Source organism: Pseudonaja textilis, chromosome 3 (assembly GCF_049901715.1).
Source record: "Pseudonaja textilis isolate UNSWEBS1 chromosome 3, rPseTex1.2, whole genome shotgun sequence".
Lineage (NCBI taxonomy): Eukaryota > Metazoa > Chordata > Lepidosauria > Squamata > Elapidae > Pseudonaja > Pseudonaja textilis.
This window is the reverse complement of record NC_141992.1, coordinates 108645669-108661501: the sequence shown is the minus strand read 5'-3', so window position 1 is coordinate 108661501 and position 15833 is coordinate 108645669. Positions and strand designations below refer to the sequence as shown.

The 15833-nt window shown below is 40.6% G+C and overlaps 1 protein-coding gene across 1 annotated transcript in view; it reads left to right on the top strand.

Moving 5' to 3' along the window:
• The first annotated feature begins 3160 nt into the window (after positions 1-3160).
• The window catches only part of LOC113436459 (uncharacterized), a 53201-nt gene continuing 40528 nt past the window's right edge, over positions 3161-15833 (top strand). Inside the window, exon 1 of the mRNA XM_087930385.1 lies at positions 3161-5758. Coding sequence (XP_087786511.1) covers positions 3338-5758 — 2421 coding nt within the window. The 5' untranslated portion in view covers positions 3161-3337. The remainder of the gene's footprint in view (positions 5759-15833) is intronic.

Here is a 15833-nt window from a genome sequence, read left to right as displayed (position 1 = left end):
GATGAGCTGATCTCAGGCACATCAGGAGGGGAAGCAGCCAAGGGCTACAAGCCAGGAGTGGAATGGCCAAGCCCAGGGGAGTGACCAGACAAGCAGCTGCCTGAGCTAGAGACAGGTCCAGTTGGGAAGCCCAGAGATTTTGGGTGAAGACAGCACACAGCTGCAGCTGGTCAGTGGAGAGGAATGGGAACTGCTTCCTTCTCCCAATTGGAGAGCATGTAGGGCTGAGAGGAAGCAAACACAATAAAGGTCAGCTAAGCTACTTGTGAGGAGGCGGCCTTGCCCCCTCTTGATTGGCTGCACCAAGAAGCAGCTGTTTAGGTCAGCAAGAGGAGTGAAATGATGCTGAGAACAGTATGTCATTTTCTTGCTGTGTCAGCTGTCATGATTGTTGTCCTGAATTTTGGATGTGCCTCTTCAACTCTGGACTGACCCTGTGGACTTGCCTTTGCCTATTGGACTTGCCATGTCTTTGTGTTGTAGCCTGTTGAACTCACTGGGGGTGGGCTGGTGCTAGCAAAGGGAATTGCTGAAGAATACTAACTCAGGCTTGGAAGCCTTAATAAAGATGCCTAACACCTATGTTGTGTGTCTGTGAGAGTAGGACAGCACAAAATATAATATCATTACAGCCACTGACCAAGGCTCTCCCAGACTCACTCCAATGAGAATTACTATTCCTATTTCATATATCAATGACTCTCTGGTATTTGAAAAATCTTTTTATAATTTGCACTTACAAGAAATCAATTTCAAGGTCTGTTCATTGGATTCATACATGATTCCAATTTGATACATGATTCCAATTTGATTTGACAGAATAGAATGTCAAAATGACGTATTAGTTTTTGCCTGGGAAGATCAGAAATGGCCCAGCTCTATCCTCATCTCCATCAGCTCTGAAACTGGGAACTTGTATGCCATTCGATCCTTAGATTATGAGGATATACCAAATTTCCAGGTGATGGTGAGAGCTGTAGACAAGGCTTGCCTCCACTAAGCTTAGAAACGATAGTCCAAGTTCTTATCACAGATGAATATGACATTGTCCCCTTCATCCTCTGCCCCTTTCAGAACAGCACTTCTCCATCAAATGATCTGGTTCCCAGGGGAGCAGAGACAGGCTACCTAGTCATTAAAGTGGTGGCAGTGGACAGAGATTCAGGGCAGAATTCTTGGCTTTCCTATCAGTTGCTGAAGGCCACAGATCCAAGTCTCTTTGCTGTTGGGACTCAGAATGGAGAGGTGAAAACCATGAGGCTGGTGAACATCCAAGACAGTTTCAAACACACTCTTATTGTGGTAATTAGGGATAATGGGTATCCTCCTCAGTCTGCCTCTGTGACCCTAAGAATTATTCTAGTAGATAGCTTCTCTGATCCTTACATGAAAATTATAGACAATCCCAATAGTGAAATTCCACATGAGGGAGATCATAAACTATCAATATATTTAATTATCTGTTTCAGATTCGTGTAACTGCCATTCTTCAATGGAAGAATAAGGGGGTGGTGGTGGTACAAGTAATCCTTTTTGATATAACCTGAATATATTAAATCTTATATTGAATCTGTATAACTTGCACATGATATACAACTGGAGGACTGGAGCCAGATGTCTAGAAACTTGTCACCTCTTGGAGAGATAGCAAGAGGAGAAGGGACCATAAAAATTCCATCCTGGAAGATACTCCCTGGGAAACTCTTCTAAGATACGTTCCCAGAAAAGGGGAGGGGGGAATTAACATATTGGTTCTTTTTTTGACTAAATCCACAACTAAATAAGGGTAGGGGTTCTAACTCCCTTTATCTATTACTATATGCCTGGCAGCATCTCAGATTCTGCTTTGACTAGTACTGGGATCACTTCCTTTCAATAAAGAATTCCTTTTCAAGTGCCTAGCTTTCAGATGTTCATGTTTTTCTGTTGAAGGGGAAAAGTCCAGTGCTTACAATCTGTTTGATCACCATCTCATCCATTTTCTTCCTATCATGGTGCTTCTTGCAATCAAGTTTCAAATGTGACAGAAATTCATAGACAGCTCTAATTCTGCATCTACTTTCCCTGTGAGACAACATTTGCATAAGAATTGTGGAGATTCTAATTTGATGCATATTTTCCAGGCCTATAATTATGAGGTGTGTTTAGTTGGTGGATCTTTGAATAATGTTTAGATTACTCAGACCTCTGTCTCCTGTTTTCAATGGATCCTACTAGCTTTCACATGAATCTCCAGATTAAATCTGCAGAACCTTTTGGTCATGAAGTAGAGAAGAAATTTGTATGCCAGCCAGCTGAGAATAATTTTGGTGGTTTTTGTTTGTTCGTTGGTTTGCTTTATGGTGAATTTGAAAATGGTATTGGGAATTTTGCATTGCACTAATATTTTTACTTTTTATTGAATTTGTTCTAATTTATTGTGTAAAGTGTAGAGCTGAATTTAATACATTTAAATATATATATAAATTTGACTTCAGAATGCTTCTCTTTTTCTTTGTTATTGTAACATACACATACCTTAAAATGCTTTGTATTCTTTTTCCTTTTATAAATTGAAGGAAATTAGTGATTTTACTTTTCTTGAATATTCTAAGTAATTTGTACATTTCTATGATTATGACTTTCCAAAGTAGTTCTGCAAGTAGAAAAGTTAATGGTATCAACTAAAACACAGAGAAATAAGAAATGAACACTTGGACTAGGTTCCCAGATATACTTTAAAATTTTTTCCATGTTAGAAGATCTTTATCAACAAAATAAGCAAATAAGAAAAAAAGAATTTAACTGGAAATTTCACATAAATATCCCATTGTCAAATTTTATCTTTTTCTTAAGTAAAGACAATTCAAAAGGTAGTGAGAGTGAAAATAAAAGTCTGGGTATTTATAATACAAACCATTCAATACTTTTTCAGTTAAAGATCATAAGCTTGTTTTCACAGAAACTTTACTAACTTTTGCTGCAATTAAAAAAATCTGTTCCAAACTATTAAGTAATATATCTCAGATTTTCAAGTCTGTTGTACAATCAGGTGCCATACAATTAGAAACATAGAAGTGATTTGTTTCCTTGTTCAGCCACATAGTGGCAGCACAGGCTAACATATTAATAGACACTCAGATTGTTGTCTTTGAGGAATGCTGAGGAAATGATTATTAGAGATGAAATTAGGGAATGAAGCAAAAACTCCACAGAATATGAGCAAAATTTCAGTGGAATCAAATATCCACATTACAAAACAAAGCAGGTTTTTCTTGTCAGCGGGCATTTTCACCGGATAAAAATTAGGAAGGTAACATTTGGAGAAAAAATTGAAGATAAAGAAATTTCCTACACAATGGACGATCACTTCCTCAAGGGCAAACAAGGTCTGTATCTTTTGCTTTTCTTCAATCTTTTTGGAACACTATGTATTTCAGTTCATTATTCTGTCCCTGAAGAAAAGAAAAATGGGTTTGTAGTGGCTAATATATTGCAGGATTTGCAATTGAAAAAAGGAGAACTCTCTACTCGCAGAGCCTGTTTAATTTTTGACAACACTAAAGAATATTTCCACCTTGATATCCAAAATGGAGATTTGTTGATAAATGATAAAATAGACAGAGAAGCTTTATGTGGTCAAAAGGAGCCTTGTTTAATTTTATCACAAATTGTTCTAGAAAACCCACTGAAATTTCATAATATTGAAATACAAGTCGAAGATGTGAATGATAATGCTCCTAACTTCACAAAAAATACATTTACTATACAAATATCAGAACATGTCCCAGTGAATACCCGAATTCAGATGGAATCTGCTCAAGATGCTGATCTAGGAAAAAATGGTATCCAAAATTACACACTCACTAAAAATTCACATTTCACAGTAGAAGTACAGACTGATGAACATGAAAAAAGAAATGTTGACCTTATTCTGCAGAAACCACTAGACAGGGAGAAGATGCCTCATCTTCAATTAACTCTGATGGCCATTGATGGAGGAGTGCCACAAAAAACAGGCACTGTTCAAATTAATATTGATGTTCTAGATATAAATGACAACTCTCCTCAATTTTCTCAATCTGAATATAAGGTAAGGATAAAGGAAAATCTTTCTAAGGGCACACTGTTGATTAAGGTGGAGGCTAGAGATCCTGATTTTGGTTCAAATGCACAGATCCTCTACTCATTCCATCGAGTGCCTGAACAAATAAATAATTTGTTCCAGTTAAATGAAAGGACTGGAGAAATTACTGTTAGGGGACAGATTGATTATGAAAGGGAAAGTAGTCATAGCATAAACATCAAAGCAATGGATGGAGGAGGACTTTTGGGTCATTGCAAGATACTAATAGAGGTTGAAGATGAAAATGACAACCCTCCAGAAGTGTCCATCATATCTCTGACCAGCACTTTAAAGGAGGATTCTCCCTTGGACACAATGGTGGCCCTCTTCAGTGTGAGAGACCAAGACTCTGGAGACAACAGCAAAACAATCTGCTCTGTGGAGATGAACCTTCCTTTTGTGCTCAAAGCCACCACAATCAACTTTTATCAGCTTGTGCTCCAAAGTCTCCTAGACAGAGAGACAGTCTCTGAGTACAACATCACCATCACAGCCATTGACTGGGGATCTCCTAGGCTCACTTCAACAAGATTGATTAATGTTCGGATCTCCGATGTCAATGACAACTCTCCCCTTTTTGAAAAGTCTTCATATGACATGCAGATCCGGGAGAATAATATTCCAGGATTGCTCATCGGCTCAGTCCACGCTCTGGATCTGGACACAAAGCTGAATGCTAAAGTGAGTTACTTAGTTCTGCCCGGGAAGAGTGAGGGCCTGGTGACCTCTTACATCTCAATCAACTCTGAAACCGGAAACATGTATGCCCTCCGGTCCCTGGACTATGAGCAGATAAGAGGCTTCAGAGTTACTGTGTGGGCATCTGATGGAGGTTCTCCTTCCCTAAGCTCAGAAGTGATTGTCCGAATCCACATTATAGATGAGAATGACAATGCTCCCTTCTTCCTGTATCCCCTCCAGAACAACACATCCCCATGCAATGAGCTGGTTCCCAAGTCAGCCGAGGCCGGCTATCTGGTCACCAAGGTGGTTGCAGTGGATGCAGATTCTGGCCAAAACTCTTGGCTTTCCTATGAATTGCTGAAGGCCACGGACCCAGCCCTTTTCAGCATAGGAGCACAGAATGGGGAAGTGAAAACCAGGAGAGCCCTGAATGAGCGAGACACTAACAAGCAGAGACTGGTGATACAGGTCAGAGACAACGGTCTTCCTCCACAGACCAGCACGGTGTTGCTTAATGTTCTTCTTGTGGATGGCTTTTCGGATCCCTTCCTGAGGAGGGTGGATGTCAGTGTGCAAGAACCAGAAGAAGACAAAACCTTGACCAAGTATTTGGTGATCTGCTTGGCTGCAGTCTCCTTTGTGTTCCTGGTCTGCATTGTTGTGTTTATTGTGGTGAAAGTTTTCAAGAAGGATCCCCAAAGCCATTTTACTGCGGCTGTTCCTCATTTCCCACCTGCCAGTGTTGATACCCAAGAGAACTGTGCTGATTCACAGAACGGGTCACTTTCCAGGACTTACCGTTATGATGTTTGTTTGACTGGTGGATCCTTAAGTAGTGAGTTCCGATTTCTCAGGCCTCTCTTTCCAGTCTTTTCTATGGGAGAGCTAAACAGCCTTCAGGGCCACAGAACATCTTCTGATTCCCAAGATACTGCTCAGCAGAGTGCAGGTAGCCAATTAAAGGAAGAGGTGAGTTAACCGTTGGATGAAAGTACAGATTTCTTATCTTTATTTTGCTATATTCCTTTATATCACTTTTTCTGTGAGTATTTTCTAATTACATAAGACTTGTTTATATAAAACAATGAAGTACAATAAATTGGGACAGTGGTAACTGTCCTTTTATAATTTTGCATCACTTGAGATCATGATATTATGTTGGGCTCAGCATTTTATACAGAATAAAAACAAATATTAAGTTAAATAGATTTTTTTTAAATAAATTGAAAGTATCTCTCAGTATGTTATACAAAGTAGGCCATGTGGTTAAGGTATGTGCTTATGCAGCATTTGCACAGGGGAAATATGTAGAAAAACATTAATGAACCTATAACTGTCATGTATATTATTGCCACGGAAAATATTACCTGCAGATCTTTTCAACTCTTGGCTTCAGAGGCTATCCTTAAAAGCTTTTAGTAATCAAGCAGTCTTCTGTATGTAAGAAAAATTGAGGCCTGTTGCCACAAGCCGTCCTCAACTTCTACTTGTAGCCTCCTAGACGGTTGTGCTATTATTGTTATATTTCAAACTCTTACATTTTTAATTATTGCACTATATCTACAGTCCATTTGAATAGAGGTGGTAGATAAATCTAGATAGGATAAAAGGAGGGAGGGAGGGAGGGAGGGAGGAAGGTTAGTTCAATGTGACCATCAGAAAGACCTCTCAGTTCTGTATAATACTATTCCTCTGCCCCTAGATGAATTCAATCATAAATTAAATTCATGTATATTTAAAGTAAATTGATATTCTCTAAAAATGCTTTTACCAATATCAGGTTTCATTTCTGCTATCAATATCAAGCATCAATCCTACCCTATCACCCTCAAGTTCTTCTCTACTATTCTTTTGGTTGAGCGCATATCCTTTTTTGGTGAAGCCTGATCCAAAATTGTATTAGCTTTTTTGGCTGTTGCTGCATGTTAAAATAATCATCCAAGATTCTGACAGTTACTGTGTTTGAGTCAGGTTTCACCTAACCTGTACTTGTACCTTTGTTTTTTTCTGCCTAAGTGTAAAACCTTGCTTTTCTCCACATTAAATTTCATTTTGTTGGTTAGGGCTTATTGTTCAAGTCTGTCAAGGTCTTTTTGAATCCTTGTTTTCTGGGGTGTTGGCTATTCCTGCCAGCTTAGTGTCATCTACAAATTTGATAAGTTCCCCTTCTATTCCAAAGTCATTTATGGAGTTATTGAAGACTACTGGGTCTAAGATGGAACCCTGTGGCACCCCACTGCTTACTTCCCTCCATGTAGATGTAGTACCATTAAGGATTATTCGTTGAGTACAGTTTGTCAGCCAGCTACAAGTTCACCTGGTGGTGATGCTGTTTATCTCAAATTTTCTAATATTCACTTGTATTCCTTTCATTTTGAATACCCTTTATCTGAAGAAGCTTTTTTATGTTGTTGTCACCCTACACCAGTCTCAGCTCATATTTAGCTTCCTGCCATCACTTCTATAATTGTAGTCTACTTACCAGTTACTGACCTCTTTTCCATCTCCAGTGTTTGTCCATTTTGGTTTTCAGAACTTCACAGAGATTTTTGGACAGCTACCCACATGACTACCTCTATCTCATTTTCTTCATTGAAACTGTTTGATGTTTATTGCTTATTAATTGCCTTGATATCCTATTTTCAAAAGATTCTCCTGCCAAAAAATCTTATTATCAGTTGTATCTCCATTGCATTTGAACTTCCCAGAGGCTTCTGGGAAGAGATGCTAGCTGAGGTGGACTGAGAAGAAGTACAGAGGAGCTGGGTAGCTTGCTCCTAACTAAAAATCCAAACCAGCAATAATACATTCAAGGTAAGTGTGCCTGAGACTGTGATCGTCAAGCTGGGTTTGGGGCTCACCATTTCGAGGGGGAGGGAGGAGGAGGCAGCTTACTTTAGGCATTTGGGATTGGAGAGGCATGGAGATGGTGGGAACCCAGCGACACACAGCCAATGGCACTGGAGAATCCCAAGGGCAATAGCTGATGGGCGCAGCTCCAGGATGGCAAGGGTGGCTCACAGCTGACAAGCACAGAGACAGAGTGACTGGCACAGCTTCAAAGATATGCTGGGAGTTGCTGACATGCTTTGTCACTAGCCATAGGAAGATGGCTAGTGAAACGGGCAGTGAATGGATGGGAGGGGGGAGGATGGACATGGGGGAGGGCTTCCCAGGTGTGGGACCACTGGATGTGTGGGTTAATAATTGACTGAATGGATAAAAGTAGCACTGGAAGGCAGAGCTCCCAGCGCTAACTGCATGGGTGTTCCCAACTCATCACGATTTGATGCTCTTCGTCTCTGTAAAGAAGCTGGATTAAAGACCACACACAATTGGACTACCTGGGCTACCGAGTCTCCAATGAAGGCATAGAGATGGACCCAGCCAAAGTACAAGCCATTCTGGTCTGGCAAGCCCCTTGCACCCGCAGACAGGTATAAAGTTTCCTGGGGTTTGCAAACTTCTACCAACAATTCATCCCCTCCTTTGTGAGGATTGCCAAACCCATGATGGACCCCCTGAAGACAGAGAGTCCAGAAATGAAAACCTGCCCGGGACAACCCCTACAGTGAGACATAACCTGCCAAAAAGCATTTGAAACACTGAAAGAACTGCTTGCAAAAGAACCAGTGCTGAAGCATCCTGACCCTGAACAACCTTTCATCATTCAAGCAGATGTCAGTGATGTGGCAGTGGGAGCAGTGTTACTCCAAAGAAAGAACCAAGGAAGCCTACAGCCCTGCACCTACACCTCCTGCAAGCTCATGGACACAGAGAGGCGATGGACTGCATGGAAAAAAGAGGCTTTCATGGTGAGATGGGCACTGCAAACCTGGCACCACCTGCTGGAAGGGGGGCAGATACCATTCAAAGTTTGGACTGACCATAAAAACCTGGAAGCCCTTAGGACCCCATGAAAACTGTCACCTAAACAAGTCCGCTGGGCTCAATACTTCAACCGATTCGACTTCCTGCTAAAATACATCCCAGGGGGAAGGAACTTTCTGGCTGACACCCTCTCCCGTATGCCCCAGTACAAATACAAAAGGGAGGAGGTCATCATCCCCCCATCCAAATAGCTGCCGAAGTAACCACCAGACAACAACATTGCAATTGGCAAGACCAAGCCACAGATGACCTAACTATGAAACTCAAAACTGAACTGCTAGGAGACCCCTGGTTCTGGGACAATCAACACATATTGACAAAAAGGGATGACCTAGCATGGAAGGGGACAAAACTCAATGTTTCAGAATCCCTACACACACTAGTCCTTCAGAGGAGCCACGACGCCAAACTAGCAGGCCACTTCGGGTTCTTAAAGACTTTACACTTAGATTGGAGGCAATTCTGATGGTCCAGCATAAAGAAAGACATGGACAGTTATGTGAAGAGTTGCATCACCTGCACCATGATGAAAAAACAACCAGGAACACACACACCCCAGACTGCTACAGATGGTAGTGGAGCTGACGAGACCATGGGAGGAGATTGCAATGGACTTCTTAGTGGAGTTGCCAAAAAGTGGGGAAAACACAGTGATCTGGACTGTAATGACTTATTTTCCAAACAGGTGCATTTTATACCTTGCAGCGGACTACCCTCAGCCTACCAGTTAGCCAATGGTGCTATTCTACCAGTTTGGCCCAGTTCTGGTGTACTGGTAGTACCAAAGATCAGCAGAAACCAAACCAGTTCTCTCTGACAAGCTGCTGTTGGGTCCACCCGCCTGCCTAGGCTCCCATACTGACCTTTATTCTCTGCTTTTGAAGTGAAGCTGCTTTGCATAGCACAACAGATTGCCGCACATCAGCTGTTGAAGCTACAGGGAAAATGCAGGGTTGCAGGAGGTGAGTAGGAAAGCCTCTGCACACATGCAAAGCATGTCCACCAAGCCACACCCATTGAACAATGTGGGGTGCAGAGAGATTGAATGCCATGGTAGAGCAGTACCTGAGGTGCTACATGAATTATCAGCAGTCCCATTGGGTGGACCTCCTGCCTTTTGTGGAGGTCACATACAATAATGCTGTTCATAATAGCACGGGACTAACCCCCTTCAAGGTAGTAAGGGGTATGGACTTTGTCCCAATACCTGGGTATCCAAGGGATTCCCCCTCCTCAGTCAGCCTGACCAATTGGATGTCAACACTGAAAGCAACTTGGGAGAATGTCAAAAAAAGTACTGGAAAAAGTGGCACACACCTATGAGAGACAGGCAAGACAAACACCAAGCCCCGCAAAGGCCATTCCTGTTGGGGGGGAAGGTCTACCTCTCCACCAAATATCTGAGGTTAAGACTTCCTAGCAAGAAATTGGGACAAAAGTTTATGGGACCATTCCCCATAGTAAAGTTCATCAACCCAGTCATGGTGCAACTGAAGTTACCCCGATTGTTAGGGAAAATACACCCGGTATTCCATAGTATGTCATATGTCACTGCTTTTAGCACCAGTGTACAGCCATCTTGGGAAACGGGCTCTGCCTATGATACAGACATTGAAATCTTGGCCAGAAGATGCTTCCCAACAACTTCAGGATTGTTTTGAGAACACAAATTGGGACATCTTTTACCACCCTGACCTAGAGGAGCACACTGCAACTGTTCTGTGCTATATCAAACACAGCACAGATACTATCACTGTGGATAAACATATTAGGATCTATCCCAATCAGAAACCCTAGATGACCAAGGAAGTCCAGCGCCTCTTGCTTGACAGGACCAAGGCCTTTAGTTCCAGTGATGGGGCAAGATACAGTGTTGCCAGAGCTAATCTGAAGAAGATATTCAGAAGGCCAACACTAATTATAAGAGGAAGATTGAGGATAACTGTTATAGCAATAACATGAGGCAGATGTGGCAAGGGATTCAACAAATTATAAACCATCCACCGACCAATGTCATCCCTGCTGAGGGGGATGCTTCATTGGCAGAGGAACGGAATCATTTCTTTGTTCACTTTGAAGTGGAGACATCAGAGACAGATAAAATGTAGCCCCCACCTCATTGTGGAGGAACAGGAGGTGAGGAACATTCTGAGGGTTGTGGACCTGAGAAAGGCTGCTGGTCCTGATGATATCTCTGGCTGAGTGGTTAAAGACTGTGCTGATCAGTTGGCTGGAGTCTTTACCAGGATCTTCAATCGGTCTTTATCCTAGTCCACTATTCCATCTTGTTTGAAGGCTTCTACCATTGTTCCATTGCCAAAGAAGTTCCCTATTAATAACCTCAATGATTACAGACCAGTGGCATTCACTCCTATCATTATGAAGTGCTTTGAGAAATTGGTCTGCCGGCACATCATTTCCGGTCTTCCGGAGATTTGATAAACACCAGTTTTCATACAGAAAAAATAGATCTACAGGGGATGCTATAGCCATCACTCTTCACACTACTCTGAGTAGTGGGGGGGGGGAGGTATGTGAGGATGCTTTTTGTGGATTTTAGTTCTGTGTTTAATACAATTCTTCCACATAGACTAGTGTCTAAATTTCTGGACCTTGGACTTTCAATCTGCCTTTGGATTATGGATTTCCTGTCTGGCTGCTCACAGAGGGTCAGATTAGGTAATCATATCTCTTCAACCCTTGTTCTTAACACTGGTACACTACAGGGTTGCTTGTTGAGTACTCTTTATGTACATGACTGCATTCCCACTCATGCTTGTAATACTATTGCTGAATTTGCAGATGATACAACAGTGGTGGGACTCATCTCTGGTGGGGATGAGTCTGCCTACTGAGATAAGGTAGACCGGTTGCTTTCGTGATGTGGAGACAATAACTTGGTCCTCAACACCAATAAGACTAAGGAGCTTTTAGTGGACTATAGAAGGAACAGATCAGACATCCAGCCCTTGATTATCAACGGAGACCGATGGAGCAAGTGGCCAGTTTTAAGTTTCTGGATGTTATCATAAAAAAGGACCTGACCTGGGATGCTTTCATTGCAGCCCTGGTCAAAAGGGCCCAGCAGAAATTATACTACCTGAGACTTCTCAGAAACAACTGAATGAAAAACTGCTGGTGACCTTCTACTGCTGCACCATAGAGAGCATTTTAACTTACCGCACCTCTGTATGGTTTGCCAATCGCACAGTGGCAGATAGGAAAGCACTCCAGAGGGTTAATGTCATTGCCCAGAAGATCATTGATTGCCCTCTCCCCTCTTTGGAAGAGCTTTATAGCTCCCGCTGCCTTAAGAAAATTCAAAACATTCTCAAAGATCCATCTCATCCTGGGCACCCTTTTTTGAACTATTACCATCTGGCAGGCAGTACAGATTAATAAAAACAAGGACAATAGGCTGAAAAACAGGGCAGTAGCTCTTTTGAATTCTGCTGTATAGTGCAGTGTTGGTGTGGTGTTGGGGATTTTCAGTTCAATGTGTGGAGGGTGAAGGATGTGTGTTTGTATTTATTTTCATGGTCATGATCAATCCTCAATTTGAGATGGCACAGGAGACAACTCCAATATTTAATCAAGTGGAAAGGCTACCCCTTATCAGAGGCAACTTGGGTAAAGAGTAGGAATGTGTCTTCTGGTTTGAAAGGCTTCAGCGGTGGCAGGAATCCGCGATCATGCGCGCTTCCTGCTGCGCTCACCACTGGCGTGCCCCTGATCCAGCTGGATTTGGGAGTTAATAGTCACCCTGTAGAGGTGACTGAAGATAGAGGAGGCCCAGCGGGGGTTCGGGGGGATTGTAACCCCCCCCTCAGCTGGCTGACTCCTTTTTCCAAAAGCAGTGGAGTGGCGGTCAGCAATGGCCGCCACAAAGAAACTTTCACCAAAGTGAAAGTTTTTGGCTGAACCAGGATAACAAGTAACATCTAAATATCCTGGAAATTCAACTCTTTTAAGATACATTGTTCCCTAAGAAGATCGTAAAAAAGCGGTGGAAGAAAGTTAAAAGGGAAAGTTTTTTTTCTTCTTACTCTCCTTCCCTATGGAAATAGCAGAAGGAAATCAGGAAAACCTGTCTTGGCAACAGAAGGTAATTAAATTTGAAAAATAAAACCAAGGGGGTATTAAAGATTTCTGAACACTGGAATTCAAGATTTAAAAATTCTTTTTTTTTTTTGCTATAAGTGGGAAGGGAGAGATAAAGAACTTATATTAAGACTTTGCTGGAGGAGATTGCTTTGAGCTTATAAGACTAGAGATAAACTGTAATAAGAGTTCAATAAATACATTTTGGAACTTTGCAATTGATTCTACCCCAAGAATAGAAAGTACAAAAAGAAGAAGGTGCTAAATGAGACAGTTTGTGTTGATTAGGGTTGCTTGGTGACTTTGGGACTTTTGGAAACTATTTTTGAAAGACTAATAACTTTTGAGTTGTTTAAAAAACTCCACAATGGCATTAACTGTTGAAGAATTGAAAATGGAATTTCAAAAGTTAAGAGAAGAGGAACAAGAAGGGAAGGGCTCTTCTGGATCTGTTTTCCACTTTTTGGAAATGGCGATTTCTACCTACCAGGAATTACAACAACAAGAAAGCTGGGATGAAGATGAAGAAGCCATCTTTAATGACCAAATAATTTTAGTTGAGGAAGAAAAGGGAAAGAAGGGAAAGAGAATGGAGAATTCAAGACTTAAAAAAACAACAAAAAATGGGAAAATAAGGTGAAAAATTGATACAATGTCAGAAAGCAACAGAAAAGAGGAATAAAACAGAGAGGGGAGATTAAGAGGGTGGAGATTAAGAGATGGGGGGTAAAAAGGCTAGATTGGACAAGAAAGGAAAGGAAAAAGGGAAGAGAAGTCACAAAGGCTTGAAACAAGATGTAAAAAAACAGATCTTTTTCAGAGACAAAGGGTAAAATATAAATTAAAAAGAGATTCTGCAAGAGCAGATAAGATTGCATTGTAGTATTGTATTTGAAATAGAGTTAGAAAATTGGAATATTATATGATTTAATAAAATATTAAAGGGAATATGTAAATGTTTAATGTTTAAGATTTAATGATAGAGTTTAATATGCTTTGGATTATTGTTTCAACTATATTATAAACGTATTAGTTTCTTATTTTAAAATGTATGTATAATGTACTAAGCAGAATCAGAATGGGAATTATATATTATTTTAAGTGTTAAATCTAGGGGAAAGATAGACTCCAGGAAGAGAAAGTTTAAAAAGAAGAAAGGCTAAATGAAATAGTTAGTGTTTACAGAAGAGAGTGGAGACCAAGAGGGTGGAGATTAAGAGATGGGGGGGAGGAGTAAAAAGACTAGGATTACAAAAGAGATTCTGCAAAAGTACATAAGATTGTATTTTTGTATCTTTATTTGAAATAATGTTAGAAAATTGGATCTTTGTATGATTTAACAAAATACTAAAATGCATAAATGATAAAGTTTAATATACTATGGATTATTGTTTTAACTATATTATAAATTTATTATTTTCTTATCTTAAAATGTAGTAGGTAGTTTTAGAATGTGCTAAGCAGAATCAGAATGAGAATTATACATTATTTTAAGTGTTAATTTAGGGGAAAGATAAAAGCGTCATACTTCAATTAGTGGATTACAGGAGAAATATTGTGTTAATAAGAAAAGAAAAATAGATGATTACAGAATGGACAAAAGATATCAGTATAATGATTTAAATTGAGATGAAATAAATAAAATAGAATTAAGAGAGTGAAAAGAGGGGAGAAGCCATACAGAAAATATAGAATGGTAAATAAGATACGAAATGCTATATAAAGTGAGCATGAATTTGATTTATGTCTGTACCAAAAGATGTAACCCGGGACTAGGCCACTTTCCAAAAAGAAGTTTTATGTTTTTATGTTTTGTGTTTTGTTTGTGTATGTTTGTTTATTGAAAATTAATAAAATTCCTTTAAAAAAAAAGAGTAGGAATGTCCAAGTTGATGGCCTTGTTAGCAAGGTTCCATGCAGAAAATCCAACCAAGCCTGGGGGGACAGAGTTCGCAACCCTAAATTCTATACCTGCAATCAGTTTGTTGTTGTTTTTTGGTGTTGTATAGGTCACCTTCAAGAAGCGAGGGGAGCCGAATGTCAACTCATAAAACATTTCTATGGCTGTTTTATAGTTGCCAACAGAAAGGGGTGGGGGGAAAAGGAGTTTGAAAGAGCAGTGCAGCAGTTTGGAATTGAATTGATAACTCTTGGACGTGTTTTGTTGGAGAATATGAATTATGATGCACCCAAAGGGGTGGGGGGAAACCAGGGTCAAGGGTGACAGTGAATTATGTGTCTCAGAATTGGCTTCAAACAGGTCCTGTGGACATGTTCACTCCTAATAAATTTATTATAGGTTTTGAAGTTTGGCTCGAGGCTCATGATTTAATTAGGGCAACTGCTAGAATCCTGACAACTAATCAAGGAGAGAAGCAACTTAGAACTAAGAAGAAATTTCCTGATGGTTAGAAAAATTAGTCAGCGGAACAACTTGCCTCCAGAAGTTGTGAATGCTCCAAGATTGGAAGTTTTTAAAAACAACAATTTGTCTGAAATGGTATAGGGTCTCCTGCTTGAGCAGGGGGTTGGATTAGAAGACTTCCAAAGGTTCCTTCCAATACTGTTATTCTATTCCAGGGGTGTCAAACTCACAGCCCATGGGCCAGATGCATCATGTGCTGGCCACATCCATGCCTGTTTTAGCAAAGGGTGGGGGGAAGTTGTGATATGTCACGTGATGACACCAAGGCGACGTGAGTGTCAGATCCGTGTATCTGTCATTTCTTCAGTGGAAGAAGAAAAGGGGGGGAGGCTGATAAAGAAATCCTTTCTTGATGTAACCTGAATATATTTAACCTTATATCGAATTTGTATAACCCACACGTGATACAATGGAGGGAGAAAAGCCAGATGGCCAGAACCTATCACCTCTGAGAGGCACAGCCAGGAGATGAGAAGATCATAAAATTTCCACAGTGAGATGTGTCCTGGGAATCTCTGGGAAAAGTTCATTCTAAAAAGGGGGTGGGGAGAAATTAGGTATGCCCTGGGAAACTGTGAAAAAGATTGTTCCTTACAAAAGGGGTGAGGGAGGAATTAACATATTGGC